Genomic DNA, 20,391 nt, shown 5'->3' with positions numbered 1-20,391 from the left:
TCCAGGTGGGGTTGGGAGAGAGACCCTTGCATGAAAACCTTGAGAGCTGCTGCCAGTCAGTGTAGACAATATAGAGCTAGATGGACTGATTTGGTAAAAGGCACCATCCTAGGTTCCTGAGCAGCAGAGCTCCTGCTATGTAAGCCGAAGGTGTGTCTCTCCCATTTGATATTCCAAAGTATGCAAGGCAGCCCTTTTCCCAGCTGGTGCCCTGCACGTTTTGGACTACAACTCCCATCAGCCCTCTTGTTGTCCAAAACATCTGTAGGGCGCCAGGTCTGTGAAGGTTGGGTTAGAGTGTCCCACTAGGGTTGGAGAGACCCAGGTCCAGATCCCCACTGTGTGATTCTGGGTCAGTCACTATCTCTCTCAGCCTAACGTGCCTTGTAGGGTTACTGAAAGGATAAAATGGGGCAGGGAGTATTGAAAGGGTATAAATGTTCTCCTACACAACAGTACGTGCCTCATGAGATACTTTGTTTAGTCTGTTCATATGCTACTGTTGTAGTCCTTTAGATTCCGAAATGTGTAAAGGAAGATATTACGAGCAAAAGTCAATAGAAGTGTTCACACACACCCACATATGCCACCTGGAGGAAAGGCAGAACGTAAACGTAATAAATTGATTAAAATGTGTGGCCCAACACGCAGCAGAAAAGTTTCCCAAGTTAAGAAGGGGCACATTTAGGCTTAAGACAGCAAACGTTTGGGAGGAATGAGGGCAATCTTACAGGAAAGAAGGATTGCAGCAGAGAGGGTGCAACAGAGCCGTGCGTCAGCTGGAACTTGTGGGTCTGGAGTGCAGCTGCCACTTGGATTTAGGACATCCCCCTCGACCAAGAGCCTCGATCTATGTGGAGAGAAATGACAACCTTCATTTCCTAGTGTGTTCGGGGGCCCTGTGAGATTGCACTGTGCCCAAATGGACTGACCGGCTGCCTCTTTGTTTCCTGCCCTGATTGCAGCTAATTATTTTATTAGCCTATAAAGTTTGGCGGCCTGATGGAAATGGGAAGCAGGCGGCCTCCTCTGCTTTCCTTCTTCTGTGGCTTTTATTAATTTCCCAGAGGAAGGTAATACAGGATACACGGAAGGACAGAAGAGAGCAGCAGCCGCCATTGGAGCATCGCAGAACAAATAGAAATGGTGAAGGCAGATTCTGCTTCTGTTTATGCTGAGGGATCTTGGGAGTAAGTGCTGACGGGATTGTTCTGTTTGGGGCTCAAAAGTGCTTCTGATTCCCTGGAATTGCTATTGGACAAGCCAGAGCTGAGGGAACCATGGAGGATGAGGGTGTTTGTACAAACCTAAAGAGTGCTGTCCCCAAGATGAGGCATCTTGAACCCTACAATTGGCAGGTGAGGCCTAGGTGGTGCTGCCACTGGGGGCTGCCCAGTTGCCATTGACCTGTGGCAGGGCCTTTTCAGTGGTGGTCCCCCATTTGTGGAATGCCCTCTCTGGTGCGGTGTGTCTGTCTCCCTCATTACTGACTTTCAGGAGCAATTTCCAAACATCCCTGTTTACATAGGCATTTGATGACTGAAGGACACGGTTCTGGGCAACCCTGAGGTAACTTGTTCAGATAATGGTTTTAGAATGTTCTTAGAATGTTTAATTGTTCTTTGATATATATATATTTAATATCATTGATGTGTCTGCTGCCCTGGGCTCCGTTGGGAGGAAGGGCGGGATATAAATCAAATAAATAAATAATAAACCATGAGGTATCTAGGGTCTCCTCCCCCCCTCGCAACAACTGCTAAGGGGCCCGTGCAACAGTTGTTTGTATATATTTGAGATTTATATCTTGTAGGTCAAAGATGATGCTTGAAGGGTAGTGCGGGGAGGGGGGCTTTCACTTGTTTAACTGTAGTTACCGGAATATATAACCAGACAGGAAGATCCTCAGCAGTTTCTGAAATATGCTCAGGTTACGGGGCTCTGGAAATGTGAAGTGGCGAATGTGCCCATTGTTGAAATGTACATGCATGGGTGATATCAGAGGGGGAGATCTCGGGCCCGGAGCCAAATGTGGCCCTCCAGTTTTCTCTGTCTGGCCCTTGGAAGTGGCCCCAGGCTGCACCCCAAGTGTGTTTGCCTGGCCGGATTGTGTCTTTATTTATTTAATTATTGCATTTGTATACCGCCCCATAGCCAAAGCTCTCTGGGCAGTTTACAACAATTAAAAACATTAAAAACAAATATACAAATTTAAAAACACTTTTAAAAAAAACCAATTTAAAAACACATGCTAAAATGCCTGGGAGAAGAGGAAAGTCTTCACCTGGCGCCGAAAAGATAACAGTATTGGCACAAGGTGCACCTCATCAGAAAGATCATTCCATAATTTGGGGGCCACCACTGAGAAGGCCCTCTCCCTTGTTGCCATCGTCCTAGCTTCCCTCGGAGTAGGCAACGGGAGGAGGGTCTTTGATGTTGCACGTAGTGTACGGGTGGGTTCGTGTCTGAACTCTGGCGATGCCTGTGGCTTGCCTGGATGGAGGACACAGAGGGGTGTGTTGAGTGTGTGTAGAAACTAGCCTATTGTACAGTAGAAAAATGTCCATTTGTTGCTCTGCCCACTTTTACCTCTGGCCCTGCCCATTACTGGCATGTGGCCCTCAGAAGGCTGCCCAGAAGAGAATGTTGCCTTTGGACTGAAAATTATTCCCCACCCAACAATAGTATCACTTTAAATCTGTCGAGGAGATCTTGAGCAGTACTTACGAGGTCCTATTCCAGATTAAGTCATTGCTCATTTTCACACTTCCAAGTTGGACCAAATACACTGTCATTTAAAAAAACTGTATGCATAGTCAGCTGTCAAATTTTGCCCAGAGGTAGACGGAAGCCATGCGATGCCTGGGTGAATGTGCTTTCATTCATATGTTTATACAAACACAAGTCCACCTGCCCTGCTGCAAAAGCAGCAGAATGAGTTGGGGAATGTGGTATACAAACAATTCACATGGGCTGCCTTCTGTGGTGTCTTCTCAGAGTAGAAGCCTCAGAAATGACTCTTGTGATTTTCTAGTTGCAGACAGGCTCCTCGAACTCGCTGCTTGCTGCTAGCACTGTGCTTTTGTTTTCATTTTCATAGAGCACTTTAAAACCTCCATTGCTTATTCTCTTGTGCCCAATTATGTTCTGTTCCTCTACTAATAATCGCAACCATTTGGGCCCGTCTTAAATTTAATCTAAAACAGGAATAGCCAACCCCTGGCATAGGAGCCTTGTCCAGGCACCCAAAAAAATTTTTCTGACTCCCCAAGATCCTACAAATTCTGGTGGTCTTAGCAACAAAAACAGAAGAACGAAATAGACAGGACGGGGGGGGGCAGGGGAGAAGAGGAGTTTAAACCCTTCTTCCTCCCAGCTGAAAAGCCTGAAAGAAAACACAAATCACCCTCCCTCCTAGTCATCAGTTCATTGATTTGAGGAGGGTTGCACTACTTGTATCTGTGCGTGTCCTGTGCGTATGTGGTGTGTGTGCATATGGGAGTGTGAGGTGGCTATGCCCACCTTTGGGCCAAAAAAGGTTTGCCATCCCTCCACACACACCCCAGATCTAGAGACCTTTTAAAAATTAATGTGTACAATTTTCCTTCAGCATTATTTTTTTTTAAAAGCTTCTATTTTCCTGGTCACTTTCTACCTCCTGGCCTCTGGAATATTGCCCTGGGTTCTTCTTTGTTGCAGTGGAGCGTTTAAGTCCAAACTGGGTCTCCCTGGCAGCCAGGAGCAAGGCTTCAGGTGAGGCAGACCAAAGACAAGTCACCTCTTGAATTTCAGCCGGAAGAAGGAAGTGGATACCACTGATAGGATTTTTTCCTCTCCCCCCCCCTTTTTCGTTGTTAAATGTCACTGAATATGAATCACCGGGAGTATAATGTTCCTTCTCTGACGTGGTTGCACCAGATTTCTCCGCAGAGTCTCCTTCCTGTGAAATGGGAGGCTGTTGTGTTTGCATTCTGAACTGTTCACTCATGCTTTGTTGATCCTGGGCTTAGCGCAGAGATGTCTTTCCCCTTTATAAGTTGAAAGCTGGGAAAAATTTGGGCCAGCTGTTCCGAGCAGACTGCAGAGGGATCAACAGTGCCTTGCAACCTGCTTTGCCTTGCAGGGCTGTCCCCAACCTGCTTATTATATCAGGAGTATGCAGACCTGTTATTCAGCACTTGGACAATCCAGGCTCAGTCTCTCTCTCCCCCCCCCCCCCGTTAGTGCTGTGTGTTCAGTAAGCTGTTTTTACCAGTGGTCATTTCCCAGCATTGTGGAAATTGGAGCATCTTACCTATAAAGGAGCTCCAGAAGGAAACATCCATTCACAAAAACATCATACAAGCTTTGCACAGCTGGGAACCTAGCAATCATCTCCTTGGTTCCTAAAGTGATTGATTGCGTATTAGGGTGGGACTTCCTTAATTTTGCCTGGCCTTTCAGTATTTCTCATGTCGTATGTTCCTCCATACACATTAATGTTTATCATGTGGCCCTGTTCAGCCTCACAATGTTCCTGTGAGGTAGGCCAGTATTACCTAGGGATGGGGGAGAAATTCGGTTTGCTTCGCATTTTGCTGCAAACCCTTACCTGATTCACACTTCCTAAAATAATAAATGTAAATGTACTGCCTTCAAGTCGATTCCGACTTATGGCAACCCTATGAATAGGGTTTTCATGGTAAGTGGTATTCAGAGGTAGTTTTACCATTGCCTCCCTCTGAGGCTGAGAGGCAGGGACTGGCCCATGGTCAACCAGGGAGCTTCATGGCTGTGTGGGGATTCGAACCCTGGTCTCCCAGGTCGTAGTCCAACACTCTAACCAGTAAGCCACACTGGCTGTCTCCTAAAATAATAAGGGAACCAAAATGCCACCATCCTTCAAAATTTGCACTTCTCTGAATTTTGCAGTGCGGTTCTCCAACCAAACAACATGTATAAAAATGTGTATACTGGGGAGAGAATGCATGCAAAACTCGTACATTAGTGAAAATAACCCAGAAAAAATTATTAAGGGAAATTGCTTGCAAAAATGAGTATATTAGGCGTAATTGCATGCAAAAATGTGTATTTTAAAAGAAAAATGCATTAAAATGCGCCCTTTTAAAAAATTGCAAATTGATGTGGAGATGTGGGTAGCTGAAAAAGGAGAAGCTGAGAGAAACTATAATGGACCGATTCTCCCTCCCTAATATCTCCATTTTGTAGACAGGGAACTGAGGCTGCGAGTGTGTGACTACTTGGCCAAGGCCCTACATTGAGTCTCTGGCCACCATGAAGATGGGTCAAGATCTGCCATATCTGAGTTCATCCTTTGCATCACAGTAGCACCCATTTACATACATGTTTATACTGTTCCCCTTTTTCCTTCGGGGGGGTAAAAAAACCATAACATAACTGTTGTCTCTCGATTATGCCAGCTGCATGGCTTAAGGATAATACTTTATGTTTTAGGGTTATGTGGAAGAAATGGGACACAGACCCAAGTGAATATTGGAGATGGAATGGCATATTCTAGAGTTAGCAGTATGTCTGTCTTAACCTTTTGCTTCACTGCTTTGCGTGGGTGCAAACTGCCTGTAGACTGTTGCAAAGTGACTCCTTACTCCAAAGGAGGGCAGAGAGGTGTTCGGCAACACAATCCACTGTTTTTGGAGCAACCTCTTTGCAAAGCATCTTTTGCCAGAAATTTAATAAATAATTAGATACGTTGCGGAAGTGGGAGAAGGCCCCCTGAGCATTGATGTTGCTGCTCGAGAGACTAAACTCCCACCACCTCTGAGCAGGGTTAACAGATTGACTATGCGCTGCTGGCTCATTGGACATTGTGAAGCGGGGAGGAGTAGCTAGCCTATCAGGTCTGGAGAGGGCATGTGTGGGTGTGCATGTGGCTCCCTTGGAATAAGGTGCACGAGGATTGCGATGTGCGCCACGCTTCAGCGATGAATGGGTGATTATCATTGAATTTGTCAGCGAGCTGTGCTGAAACTCTCCTCCTTTCTCCCGCCCTCCTCGTCCCAGCTGGAGTTTTTGTCTGTGTGCGTACATACCTTCTGCAGCGAGTGGATGAGCAGGTAATCTTGTCCCTCTTAACTGTGTAGGGCTTTTTGTGCCGGATAATGGGAGGTCTGTGTTTTGCTTTTAAGTTCTTGTGAAGCTGCAAAGGGCACTTAATTCTTGGGCTTCGGGCATTTTGTGCATTTCATCCCAGCTGCCTTTTGTGGGTGTCAGAAACTTAAGAGATACACAGAGTGGCTGTGGCTGTCTGTAGTCATTACGGAAAGCTGATTACATGAAAGACGGCGAGCTTTCCGTAATCCTTGCAGTGCTTCAAACGCAGAGGTCTTCACAGGCTTCACCCTGTTTTTGCTAGCTGAAGAAATTATACCTTGGTACTCATCTTCCTTATCAGAAACGTGGTATCTAAAGCTCTGCGATTATAGGGCAAATGAAGGAGACAGTCTCTATTCCTATCCTCCCCACCCCAAACAAACCTCTTCATTTTATGCAAACTTAAGTATTCCAGTAATGATGTAAGAATTTATGTGAACTTTTCTCCCAAATCATATTTGGGTTTTATATTTCCTTCCTTCCTTCCTTCCTTCCTTCCTTCCTTCCTTCCTTCCTTCCTTCCTTCCTTCCTTCCTTCCTTCCTTCCTTCCTTCCTTCCTTCCTTCCTTCGCCAGTTTCTCTCCACTATATATCCTGCTTTACCTTCTTTGCAAATACTTTTTTGCATTTTGTACTTGAGCTGCAATTCTTGGTGCAAGGCTGGTTTCCACTGACTCGTTCACTTTCTAGGTTCTTTGAAATGGCCTGTGTTTTGGGAATTGTATTGTGGGGTGGCGGGTGGGATTCTCTCTTTGGGGGCTTTAGGAACTCAAGTTCCTTGACTGCTGTTGTGTCTTAATTGCTCATCGTTCCCTTTTTAATTCCGAACCCACTGAGTCAAGCATGCTGGACTGTAAAAGAGAATGGAGTTTAGGGAATTTACAGACCGCTTCTCGAGGTGATGGGAGAAAATGTGCAGTTTTAAAACGCTTGGTTCATCAGCTGCTAAAACCACTATATTCGTCTTCACAGCTTTGCAAGTTGAAGGAGGGCTTGCGTCTTGTCAGGAGCAAATAACAGGGTCCCTGACACTAGCAGCTGCTGCGTGACTCTTTCCAGAGCTGCTGCTCATGTCATTCCACAGGAAGGGGTGCAATTATATTTAATGAGGACACATTGCAGAGAAAGGGGGTGGTAATATGGGAGCTGGCAAGCAGAGGGAGGTGAGAGACCAGAGCCCAGCTGGGAAAATAATATATTGCAGCTGACTTGGGAGGGGAATCGCTTTTGGTTCGCAAAACAGGCTTGCTCTTTTTACAGCAAGCTAAGTGGGCAGCTGCAAATGCCAAGGGTGGGAGAGCATCAGCAGTAAAAGCTGCCGGTGACCTGCAAAAATTTAAGGGTGCAGTAGAAAAAAGGAAGGTCAGAGGGTGGACATTAGGGAAGGAGTCATTTCTGTATGCAAGAGCACGCTTGTTAGGCCTTGTGGAAATCGGAAATCTTCCATTTTCCACTCCTGGATTTATATTTCCATCTACCCTACCCTCTTCCACGGCCAGGGCTGGTAACAAAGGTTGGCATATTTGGGCAGTCAAGGAACATAGGCAGCTGCCTTGTACTGAGTCAGACCACCAGTCCATCTAGCTCAGTGTTGTCTACACTGACTGGCAGTAGCTCTCCAAGATTTCAGCCAGGGTTCTCTTCCAACCCCTACCTGGAGATGCTACTGCAGACTGAACACAAGACTTTCTGCATGCAAAGCCAGATGGTCCACCACTGAGCTATGGTCCTTCCCCTGATGTTGTGATGATGTGTGGCCGCCCTGGATGTTGTTGGGCTCCAACTTCCATCTGCCCCAGCCAGCTTGGCTGTTGGGAGTTGTAGTTCAATAACATCTGCAGGGCTACAGGTTCCCCATCCCTGAGTCATAGTGCATAAGTTGTCCTGCTGGGGAGGTGAGCTTCCTATCCAGGCCTCTCAGCAGGCCTGACACTCTTTCCCACATTGACTCCCCTTTTGGATTAGATCATCCTTAATGCTGCTTCTCATTCTGCAGTGTTCTAAAATTTGTTTGGCACCCATCTATTCTGAGCATCTGATGATGATAAAACTGTGAACCTGCAAACTTTAAAGTTAGGCGCCTTCCAAGCCAAAGTTCCCCCAACTAACGGCAAGTTGTAACTGGGTAGATAAAGTTGCAAGACACCTTCTCTTGCTGAGGTCCACCTGTCGTACATTGGCCAGTCAGCCTGGTGGGTGTGGGGAACGTTAGGAGTGTAAGAAAAGCCCTGCTGGGTGAGGGCAAAGGCACAGTGGCCAACCGGATGCTGCAAGAGGAAGCCTGCAAGCAAGGCCTGAGTGCAACAGTGCTGTCTCCACCTGTGAATCCCAACAACTGGTACTGAAAGGCATACTGCCTCCAACGGTGGAGGGAAAACATAGCCACTGAGGCTAATATCCATTGATAGACAAACTCATGGGGGATACAGCTAACCCTTTTTTAAAGTTGGTAGCCACCACTGCTTCTTGTGGGAGCAAATTTCACAGTTTAACTATACACTGTGTGAAGAAGGACTTTCTTATGTCTGTCCTGGATATTCCAACAGCTGTACCAGCTCCTCCCCCCCCCACTTTGTCTCCATATAGGGCACAGATGTGCTTGCAGGTTTTTGAGACCATAATTATGCAGATTGCACCCACAGCCTGAGCTGAACGGAGGCCCATTTGTTCTGCTTAGAGTGCCTATTTTTTTCCTTTTTTGAACTGCCGTCTTACGAAAGGGAGGTGGGGCAAAGACCTTGTAAATACAGGTTGTGGAGGAAGAGAGGCAGCTTGAATTGCAGCTGTTGTGTTTATGATAGAGAATTCCCTTTCACTCTGCTCTGCCCTTTCGCCTCCCTTGCTTGCAGCAGGGCTTTCTGCAGTGCAAGGTGTCAAAGCTGAGCTGATGAAGAGAATGCAAATGGACTGCCTTCACGTCAATCCCGACTTACGGCGACCCTGTGAACAAGGTTTTCATGGTAACTGATGTTCAGAGGGGGTTTACCATTGCCTCCCTCTGAGGCTGAGAGGCAGTGACTGGCCCAAGGTCACCCAGTGAGCTTCATGGCTGTGTGGGGATTTGGACCCTGGTCTCCCAGGTCCTAGTCCAACACCTTAACCACTACGCCACACAAGAAAAAACATGCAACCAGGAGGATTAAGGGAGGAGTCGCAGCCCAAGCCAGAGACCAAGGTGGGGGCCTGTAAAGCAGCCTTCCCCAACCTGGGGCTTTCTAAGTTTTGGACTACAGCTCCCATCAGCCCCAGCCAACACTGCAAACTGGCTGCTGTATGTAAAGACTGAAGTCCCATCTGCATTATTGTTTAAAACACTATTGTACCATTGTAAACAGTCATGGCTTCCCCCAAAGAATCCTGGGAACTATAGTTGGTTAAGGGTGCTGACAGTTGCTAGGAGACCCCTATTTCCCTTCCAGAGATATGATTCCCAGAGTTTCCTGGGAAGAGGGATTGATTGTTAAACCGCTCTAGTTCTGGGAGGGGAATAGGGGTCTCTTAGCAACTCTCGGCACCCTTAACCAACTATAGTTCCCAGGACTGTTTGGAGGAAGCCATGACTGTTGAAAGTGGAATAATAGTGGGATAAATGTATAATGCAGATGGGCCTATGTGCAGGCAAAATCCCAGCTTGGACAGGAGCACTTTATAGCACTTCATAGAGGACCAGCCCAGGCGGAGTGTGTCACTCCAGTACCTGGGAGGGGAACTCTTTTACTGTCTTGGACAGTTTTCCCTGACCTGGTGCCCTCCAGATGTTGTTGGAGTCCAACTCCCATCATCCCCAGCTAGCACAGCCCAATGGTCAGGGATTATGAGAATTGTAGTCCAAACCAGTGGAGGCTGGTGGCTCCATGTCAGTGGGGCAGTGAAATCCGTCCCGGATTTTCAAGGAGCTGTCCAAAGTGCTGAATCGCCTTTTTAAAGGCCAGTGGTCATCTGCGTCATTATGTATTGGCAGGTACTGTATGTTAAACTCAGCTTTGCAAATAACTCCAGCAAAGATACTAATCCATCTGCCCATGCATCCATGTGTGAGTCATTTCTGGGCTAAATAAAACAGTACCAATTTCTATAAAACTTCCTCACCTACAACCAGTTCTAACTCACCCCAGATGACTGGGAGAGCGGCTCTGGTACAGGTCCAGACTATTCACTGTGCAACAGGTTTCCTTTTATTACTCTTTTAAGAAGTGTGGCGTAGTGATTAGAGTGTCGGACTGTGGCCTGGGAGACCAGGGTTCAAATCCCTACACAGCCGTGAAGCTCCCTGGGTGACCTTGGGCCAGTCCCTGCCTCTCACCCTCAGAGGAAGGCAATAGTAAACCACCTCTGAATACCACTTGCCATGAAAACCCTCTTCATAGGGTTGCCATAAGTCGGAATCGACTTGAAGGCAGTCCATTTCCATTTCAAAAACCCATTGTTTTTGTCCCTTTCAGTAGGTGACTTTAACTATGTTTTACTTTTATGTTTTGAGAGACATCATCCTCTTGGTTGGTGTTCACCACACCACTCATCACTTTCCTAAAACAATGTGTATTTTCTGCAGCTCTGACTGCATTCACCGCAGCTATCTTGGTTCACACAAGAGATTCAGCTATGACTAATACCATACCTGATCACTAGGTTGCAAATCCTTAGTACAGAAGCCACTTCTGGTAGAGCTGTTGTAGTTTTCTCACATTGTGCTTGATTTTAAGAAACTCTGACAAGGGTGGCAGATCGTCTTTGCTCTGCAAAGAAGACAAACTTCCTGCCTGCCATTGATGAGGTGAATTACTGAGGGCTGGTGTCTCTAGTCTAAACTGCCCTTTCCTGAAAACTTCCAAAGAATCAGCTGTATTGTTGGACTACAACCTGGGAGACCAGGGTTCGAATCCCCACACAGCCATGAAGCTCCCTGGGTGACCTTGGGCCAGTCACTGCCTCTCAGCCTCATGAAAACCCTAGTCATAGGGTCGCCATAAGTCAGAATTGACTTGAAGGCGGTACATTTACATTTAAGCTTTTACTGTCTCGGGCTAATTTGGTGTCAAGTCTTGGTTGGGCTCTGCTGGTCCTCGACTCCAGAGATGCAATCAATTAGCTGAGCACTGAGGTCAGTGGTGCCCGCCTATGCACAGTGGTGCCTGGTTTTTTTTAATTGTTTACAGGGCTGCCTTGCTGCTGAAAGCTGTCTTCCAGTTACCATTTTGAAAAGCTGCTGTTAAGGCGAGGGTGGGGAAAAGTTCCCATAATGGAGAATTTTGTGTGTGTGTTGTGTTTTAATAGATTTGCTATCTTGAATTGAAGATTCACTTTTAAGATCGTTTGTCAGAAGAAGATTGTGGAAGCATCCCACCATCACCTGAACTTCTAGGCTGGACCAACACAGTTTTGCAAAGCAGAGATGTACGGGGATGGTTTTGCACTGCATCGCTGCCAAGCCAATAGAAGGGGATGGGGAACGTTTTCACCCTGAGGGCCACACTCTCTTGTGGGCAGCCTGCCAGGGGCTGTGGACAGGGCCAGCGTCCAAAGTGGGCAGGGCTAGAGGTATATGTAGACAGAACAGTGGATGTGATTTTACTTTAGTACAGTTGGCTACTTTCTAGCTGTAGAAAAGCCAGAGAATTTGGGACCACCTCCACACACGCTAATCTCTCCCCTGGTGTAGAAAAAGAGAGGGGAAAATAACTTGATTGGTTGTTGTGAGAAGAGCTGGTGCTTCAAAATGTGTGCTATGCTGGACTTGGACAGGGAGAGTGGAGTTCAAATACTCTCTCGGCCATGAAGCTCATGATTTGTAAAATGTAATCTTGGTGTGGAGAAAGTGGATAGGGAGGTGTTTTTACACACTCTTTCTCTCAGTACCAAAATGCAGAGGCCGTGCATTGAAATGGATGGGCATTAGATTTAGAGCAAGCAAGAGGGACTACTTCTTTACTCAGTGATTACTTATGGAACTCCTTGCCACAAGGTGTGATGATGACTACTGAAATACGTGGAAGAGTTAGAGGTATATCAATGGCTATTGATCATGATGGGCATAGGGAAGCCTCCATGCTCAGAAGCAGTATACCCCTGAATATCCGTTTCTGTGACAAATGGCAAGGGCAAGCTGTTGCCCTCATTCTCTGCTTGTGGGTTTACCGGAAGCATTTGTCTGGGCACTGTGGGATGTTGAATGAGATGGACCTTTGGTCTCATCCCAGGGCCAAGTCCCTGGCTTTCATCCTAGCCTCCTTCACAGGATTTTGTGGATTAGCTGCACATGCATTGCTGGAAGATCCATGGCAGAAGAGCTTTATGCAAAACCAAGCTACTTTTAAATGATAGAGACAACAGCACTCTGGACAGCTCCTGTAGTATATTTTGCAGTGTTTGTTCCAAGCATAAGAAAGCCTTTTGGACTGTAACGAGTAAAAGATAAAGATATATAATCCCTTAGGATAGGAGAAAGTCAGGTCCAACAGTCTAGCTTGTCAGCCCTTTGCTTAGCTGGTTGCCGAAAGCCCGGCTGGCCTTACAGAGCTTCTAAAAGATGCTGAAGCCTGAACATCTGGCAAGTTTCTGGAGCAGCCATGAAGAACACCTCTCTGCTATCCGAACTGGGTGTCAAAAGACAGAAGGCCCCCTTTCTGCTATTTGCGTGCATCCAGAGTAGAATTTTGTCTTTCATAGGACCTAGAGCTAAACTTTGCACTTCTCTTCTCCAGATGCGTTTCTGCTCTGGAATTGTGGGTTCATTATTTTGATATGCTGAATTTATACAGTTGCATCCATATTCACCTTAATCAACTGAATGCAGTCTGCAGGGCGGGGGGGTGGAGGAATGGGGAGGGACACCTTGAAACAGGATCTGTGAAGTAAGCAGTCTCTCAGATATTTGGGGCCAAAGTTGTTTAGGTCTTTAAACACTAAAAAATAAGACAGCTTCCATGTGCCAGGAGCATTTGAAGCTGGGTACCTCAGGTTTTGAATCCGACTCAGCGCCTGCTGGGCCACGCTGTGTGGATGGCATTTCTCTGCTCGTGGTTTTGTTTTTGTTTTGTATTATGCAGACCTCCATACAGAAATGATTTCCCCCTCAAACCACTCCATAGCTCAGTCTTCAGAATATTTGACAATGGAAAGTGCATGCAGGGCTTTCAAGCCTGCAGGTTTGGGTTTGGGCTGGGAAATGTCTCCACTCAGGAGCCTATTGATCAAGACTGTTAGGTCTGGAGAGATGGGAAAGCTTTTGCAAGCCTAGCCAGCAGCTTATGTGGGGAAATGCTGTTTTAGTAAGTGCAACAGAGTCTTGGATGCATGCCTTTACAAAAAATAGTCTAAATATATAATTGTGGTCATCTCCTTGAACAGCAACAGAAGCGTATAAGTAGCTCAGTGGATCCTAATCAAGAGAGAAAGAGAGAGACCATTTTGAAAGAGGCCACTTCTAAGTGCTCCATAAAAGTTCATTCTGTCTTTATACTTGATTGCATTAAACGAATGACATTTGCCAGCCCCTGAAGGGAGGTTTCTATCTGCATTAAATTTAACTCATAACTTAAGTGTTCGCCAAGTGGCCAAATGCTCTTCTTGGAAGTCCTTGCCCAGAACAATAAGTGTAAATACGTGGCAGGGGGTCAGAATCTCCATTTCCTCCTCAGTGCCAGCACTGGCAAAATCCACCTGCCTCTCTCTCAAAATGCTTGCCTGCAGGTGAAGGTTTCCTTTATGTACTGCGTGATAAATGACACTAAAAAGCACACTCATAACCCAAGAGTTTTCTGTGCTAAGTTCAGTATTGAATTCTGCATCAAGAAAATCAAATGATTCACATTGCACAAATGACACAAATGTGCATGTCCTTTGTTTCTTCTCGTCTGCTATTTGGGGGGGGGATGTGATGCCATTTTGGAATGTTCCTCCATATTTATTTTTATTTTTAAATCCACACAGAAATAAAACCTAGCACATCTGAGAGAGGGTTGTATCCCAATCCATTATCTCCTAGCCAGTTTTCTGATTATAGGGTTTTTTTAAAGTAATGGTGAATTTAAAAATGTAATGCACATCCCACTCACAGTCTGAAATGATACTGTCTATTCTACCATTTCAGGATTCTGCCACCTCATTCTGCTGCATGTCTATAGGCCAGGCTAGGTAGAGAGAAAATGCTATGGTAGTCTGTCAAGTCCTGGCCACTGGAAGTCCTGTTTGGATTTCCCCAGGTGTTGCTCACAAACTTTCAGACTTTACAATCATAAGAACTAGCAACCTAGCTTTTTAAAATGAACAAATGCTTGTAATTTCTCTCACCATTCTCAGTCCTGTGCCCGGTGCCAAATTGCAGTTAGAGAGGACAAGTAGTTCTTGCTCCTGAAACGTTTATTAATAACAAGCAATTAATAAATGCCTATTAACAATCGGTTTGTGTTTGCTTTTTTCAGATGCCTTGAAAGAGACGGGAAAGGAGGCTGCATTGGTTACAGGTGGACCAATCACAGGCTCCTTTTTGCTGCTCATCTCTTAAGGGCCTTCAGGTTCCCGTGGTAGGGAAATTGAGCCACACCCTGTGAATCCTGATCCATGGTATTCAGTTGCTTGAGCCATGGAAGCCGTCGATGTCCCAGTGGGGAACCTCATTGACTTTGACTCTGAACCTTCCACCACCGACACCTCCGAATCTGTCCCTACTGCTCCTTCCACCACCAATGGCAACGGGCTGCTGGGTCACCTGGTGGATGACACTGCCGCAGTGGTGGAAGAGAGCGACGCAACGGAGTCCGCCGACAGTGAGAACGACACGACGGACTCGCCCAGCCGTCACAGCTGGAACAACCACCGCCGCTCTTCATCGGAGTCCTACTCGTCCAACCAGAGCACTGAGTCTGCCAAGGATGAAGAGACGGCAGAACACCGGGAGTTCATTCGGCAATATGTGGAGAAGATCTTCACTGGAGGGTAAGTGTTTGAGGCTCAGGCTGCTGTGCATGCAGTGTGCTAGGATTGTGGAAGCAGAGTCTTGCAGAAGGTCCCTGCGGGAAAAGACCATAGCTCAGCCGCAGAGCGTCAGCCGTGCATTCAGAAGGTCTCAGGTCCAATCTCTGGTGTCTCCAGGTAGGGCTGGGAAAAGCTGTCTAAAACCTGGGAGACACCCTGACAGCATAGACAAGACTGAGCTAGGTAGACCAACAACAATATGACTCAGTGTGAGGCATTCTTGTGTTCCTGATTAATTCTGCACCATTTTCCACAGGAACTGCTAAATGGGAAGGTGGCATATTTATACATCCTAGAACTAAAGGAAGCTGCCTTATTCCAAGTGTGGGCTGCTGGTCCCTGGTGCCCAGCACTGTCCACTTTCAGCTGGAAAGAGCTTCCCTGGACTCCAGGAGAAAGCCTTTTCCATTCCCTGATCGTTTTAACTGGAGATGCCAGCAGATGCAAAGCAGATGGTTTGTCATAGATGAGCTATGGTCCCTCCCCATCTTGAAAATAAACTTGAGAGCTAGAAAAGTTCATCCCTATCAGGCCAGGAGGCTGGTCTCAAAATCACATCACAGGCCTCTTTTGTTAACGCACCCCCAGAGCCTGCTAGACAATGGAATTGTGTATTCTCGTAAAGGAAACCACAGACTATCCCTGGAACCTAACACAAATTATTATTATAATTATTATATTATTATTATAATGTATTTATACCCCGCCTTTCAGCCAATGGCCCTCAAGGTGGCTTACATAAAACACAAATATAAAAACACAATATAAAATACATCAATAAAACAATACAATATACAAAATACAATTTACAACAGTTAAATAACTGCTCTTAGGCTAACAATGTAAAATGCACGACACATGAGGGAAAAGGGACAGGGAAAATGCGCGCGTTCAAAGTTAGCAGAGATCCGCGTTGGGTATGTTCACTAGGTCTTGTGTGCTGTCTTTAGGGTTTGCTAATATTGTGGTTTCGGGCTGCCAGCCCAGGGCTGCTGCTGAACTGGGCATCCAGCTGGGCCAGGATAGGCTCCCTAATAGGTTAGGTTTTGCTGATGCATACTTTGCTAATATCCCTGCAGGCAGTGCACTATAGTGGACAAATTAGGGAGGGCTTCATTCATATCCCCTGCTGGGCCTTGAAACAGAGAGCCAGTGTAGTGCAGTGGTTAGAGTTCAACTAAGACCCTGCTGAAATTAATGAACCTAAGTTAGTCAAGTCCATTCACTTTAGTGGGTCTGCTCTGAGTTGGGCTAGCAGTGAATACCACCCAATGTGTACTCCAGAGGTAGCTTGTGAGAAAATGTTTTGTAATGAGGCCAGGGACGAGAAATTCTTTGTGCCCGCTTTATGTAATGAGAAGACAGCTGTCTGTTGGATTTTCAGTCCCCACCCACAAGAGGGAGGTGCAAGCCCCCTTTCTCCCTGGGTGCTCCAGTTGAAAAGGTTGATTGGCAGTGGCACATCTCTCTGGCTGAGTCACAGTTCTCTCTTGAATTAGCAATTGCTGCCTGGGGACTTCAAGGCTGTGTCACCCAGATGCAAGGCAGAGGATTCAGCTGCTGCAACTGATGTTGCCTGTGTGTGTATGTGTGTTCGTGTGTTTAAAAAAATCCACTAAATTTAAGCAATTTAGCCATTCTGCTATGACTCATCATGGCCCAAATTAACAGGATCTTAATGTCAATGCTGGGAAAAGCTTCTCTGTATTTCCTTCCTCCCTGCACTGCTGCACAGCCTGTTTGGGGTCGACCCACAAGGAATATTCTGTGGTCAACTGACGTTGCCAGCTTGCATAATCTTTGTTATCCATTGAAAAATCGACTTACAAGGTGGTTTATGTTCTGCCTGCGAAAAGAGAGGAACGGCAGCTCTAGAAATCAAAAACCTCAAACTGATACTCAGAAGCAGGAGTGGAGAATCTTTAACAACCCAGGAGCCGCATTCACTTCTGGACAACCTTCCGGGGGCCGCTTGCCAGTGGTGGGCGGGGCGAGAGGCAAAAGTGGGTGGAGCAATGAATATAAATGTTACCTTTGCACCTTAGGCTAGTTTTTGCACAGACTTGTGCACTCCTCTCTGCCCTCCATCCAGGCAAGCGCAGGGCATGATCAGAGTTCAAGGACGCATTGCCAGCCAGCCGAAAACACTCAAGGAGTGTGCAAAGCAGGGCTGGGGAGGAGGGCTGGGAAGAGAAGGCATGGCATGGGGAGGGGTTGTGGCCAGGAGAGAGTCCCAAGGGGCCAGGCATTCCACTCCCCTCCGGCCTGAGGTTCCCCACTCCTGCTCAGAAAGACAGAATTATTGACACATGTCAATTCCCCATTGCCTCCAGTCTTGATAAAGAATATTGTTGCGTTTTGGCCTCATAAAAGAGCTGAAACAGCTTGCGTGGGATTATTTCTCCCGGAAATATCCCTTCAGTTTTCACTGCCTTCTGGTCCCCCCCCCCTTTTCTTTTATGCTGGCCCCTGTTAGTCTCCGGATTCCTCAGCCTGTTTCAAGCAGGGGAATTTTTGCCGTTCCCAGGTTAAGGGTGACAGCAAATCTGCTGTTTTATCTAGGAATGGCAAAAGTCTTGTGTGACTGCAAGCCCGTTGCAGGATGGGCTCTGTTCCTGCAGAAGTAAGATCACTGGTGCATATTGAAGCATCCCTGCAAAAGGAAAATGCAGCCGGCAGCTGTCTTTTACAGACACCCCTCCCCATAAACTGCTATTCTCTTGCCTTAATTTTCTGCATGTCAGGGGGCCCCTCGACTAGCCCCGGGTCCCGAGTCCTCCAGACTGACTTGCATATTCCAGTGAAGGAAGAGGAGTGAATATCTCACCGCTTCTTTGAAAAAGGAGGTGAGCGGCCTCTTCCTACAGCACGAGTTATCCTCTCCCCTCCCGCCGCCTGTTACTGGATACCAAACTGTGTATTCTGGATCAGGATTTCAGGAGTACATTTCTGAACCTTAGAAGAAGAGCATTTGCTTTGCATGCATAATGTCCCTTGTTCAGTTCCCAGCATCTCCAGGTAGAACGGAGCATTCCTTGTCTGAAACTGCCAGTCCGTGTCAACAGTATTGAGCTAGAGAGATCAATACTCTGACCCAGTAGAAGGCATCTTCTTCGGTGTTTTGACTGTTTTGTGCTGTGCTTTCAACTCACTTCTGTGGTTTGTTTCAAGTGTTCAAAGCGCTTCACGTATATTAGCTCTGTATTTCTTGCAATGACAATCCTGTAAGGTAGGCTAGTAATAGTGTTAACCTCCTAAACTACACGGTAAGCTCACTGGTCAGAGACTCTTCATGTATTGTTGTTGTTATATTTCAGAGGGGTAACACTGAGAGCAGGTAGGGATTTGCCTAAGGGCAGCTGGTGATTTTTGGCTGCAGTGAGATTTGCACTGGGGACTTGCCAACTTGTAGTCTTAGCCCTCTGTGCCTCTCCGTTGTCCAACTGAATGCACAGATGGGATTTTGTTTTGTGTGTTTGCAATTCCAGAGAGGAATTTGACCAAGAGGAGAAGGCCAAGTTTGGGGAACTCTGCAGTGGGGAGAATGCAAAAGGCAGGGAATGGTTTGCCAGATACGTGAGTGCTCAGGTAAGGAGATGTTCAGGGTGCAATGCCTGGGTGGTATGGGTTGTGTTCTCTTGAGGCCCTCTGCTTTTCATGACACTTTTCTGTAAAGGTCATTTGCTGCCTCATGACACCCGTTTACACAATCAAACTGTATGGGTTGTGAGACATCATGCCATAATTTGAAAAAAACCTGCTTGAGGGTCGGGGACTGTTTTTCCAGTTCAAACCAAAGCCAGATTTGCACAACGTCCTGATTGGGCAGCCCTTGTCTCAGCTGAGAACAACCGCCTCCCTGCTCAGAGCAGAGCTGTTCACAGTGCTAATTGGCCAGCCCTTGGCTCAGTTGCAAAGCTGCCTCTTCCCTTCTCAGAGCAGCGCTTTGCACAACACTGATTGGCTGGCCTTTGTCTTAGTCACAAAACCACCTTCTGAGAGCAGCTTTCCAAACATAACATACCGCTCTTAAAAAAAAGACAGGCACTCCACAAATGCATAAACAAATAGCCGTGTTGGCACTCAAGAGTAGAGAAAGTGAAAAGTGTGTCGGGCATCCTGCCCTGACTCTTGGGCTGTACACAGCTGTCAATCCAGAGGCTCTATTTGAGACCACAGAGGATCAAAGGAGGAAGAAGCAGGGCTTGCGCCCCCACAGCCATAAAAGAGAGAAAAGCACCTTTGCACCCGTTTCTAGGTATGCCTGCAGGCATTCTTCATACCGTTGTTCTTCTTGTTTCTTCCCAGCGCTGCAATTCTAAGTGTGTCTCGGAGCAGACCTTCTATCGACTGGTGCAGTCTTTTGCCGTCGTTCTCTTTGAGTGAGTAACGCCAAGCATCTGCATGGTGGCTACAGGGTCTGCAGCTTTTACAGCAGGGATGGGGAACTGGATGCGGCCGGTGAGCTGGATCCTTCCTTCCCCCCGCTCTCCATGGACCAACTTTGACAGGTGGGCAGGGCTGATGGGAGTTGTAGTCCAAAACAGCTGGAGGGCGCCACGTTGGGGAAGGTTGGTCTAGCCACTGCAGCTCCTGGGCAACTGGAGTAGGTTACACATCGCGATCTGCACTTCTCCTGAGAAAAAGCCATGTGTAGACTGTTCTGCAGTGCTGGCAATGGAGGCTGGCCTGTTGGGGCAAATGGGGACTGCCCCACTAAACTCAGTCTGCCCTCAGGAGGCCCCCACCCACCTGCCTTCTTACTTACAACCAGCCCAGGGGGCGGCAGTGCCTGTCAGCCTCTTCCTGTACCTTAGTCTCAGTGTTGCCCCTTGTAGGACTCAGCAGGGCGGAAGAGGAGGATGGGGGCAAAGCTAGAATGAGTTGGCTCTGGCTCCACCTACGGTTGGGCCCTCCTGCCTTCTGCCCTACCAGTCCCAACGGGCACCAGCCACTGCAGAGTGCTGGGCTGCTGCTTCATGTTTCAGCATCTTTCACACTGAACTCTTTCCTTTTTTCAGGTGTTACCAAATGGATGATTTCAGCCCCGCTAAGAACCTGATGACCATGTGTTTTACCTATTACTACGTTGGTAAGGGACAGTTCCATCTTGCTCTTGGGTGCCTGTGGAGTGAACATAGTGCCGGGGTGGGGGTGGGGGGAGAGATGTGTCTGGGCAAGTGGTTTGTCTTCATCCAAGGAGCAAGTTTATCCTGCAAGAAGCATCTTCATAGGAATAGTATCCTGGGAGGCTCAGGGAAAAAACCCAGAAAGGTTTCATAAATGCTTGCGTTTCAGCCACATTTT

The 20,391-nt window shown here is 47.0% G+C and overlaps 1 protein-coding gene across 2 annotated transcripts in view; it reads left to right on the top strand.

Annotated features, from left to right (window-relative positions):
• Positions 1-20,391, top strand: part of KIAA0513 (KIAA0513 ortholog) — a 57,769-nt gene that overhangs the window by 21,146 nt on the left and 16,232 nt on the right. For both annotated transcript variants that reach the window (XM_061594135.1, XM_061594134.1), the window contains exons 2-5: positions 14,532-15,045; positions 18,573-18,672; positions 19,393-19,466; positions 20,106-20,176. In XM_061594135.1, the coding sequence (XP_061450119.1) occupies positions 14,693-15,045; positions 18,573-18,672; positions 19,393-19,466; positions 20,106-20,176 (598 nt within the window). In that variant the 5' untranslated portion in view covers positions 14,532-14,692. The remainder of the gene's footprint in view (positions 1-14,531; positions 15,046-18,572; positions 18,673-19,392; positions 19,467-20,105; positions 20,177-20,391) is intronic.

This window comes from Rhineura floridana, chromosome 13, assembly GCF_030035675.1.
Source record: "Rhineura floridana isolate rRhiFlo1 chromosome 13, rRhiFlo1.hap2, whole genome shotgun sequence".
Classification (NCBI taxonomy): Eukaryota; Metazoa; Chordata; class Lepidosauria; order Squamata; family Rhineuridae; genus Rhineura; species Rhineura floridana.
The sequence above is the reverse complement of the archived record's forward strand: the minus strand, read 5'-3'. Positions and strand labels throughout refer to the sequence as shown.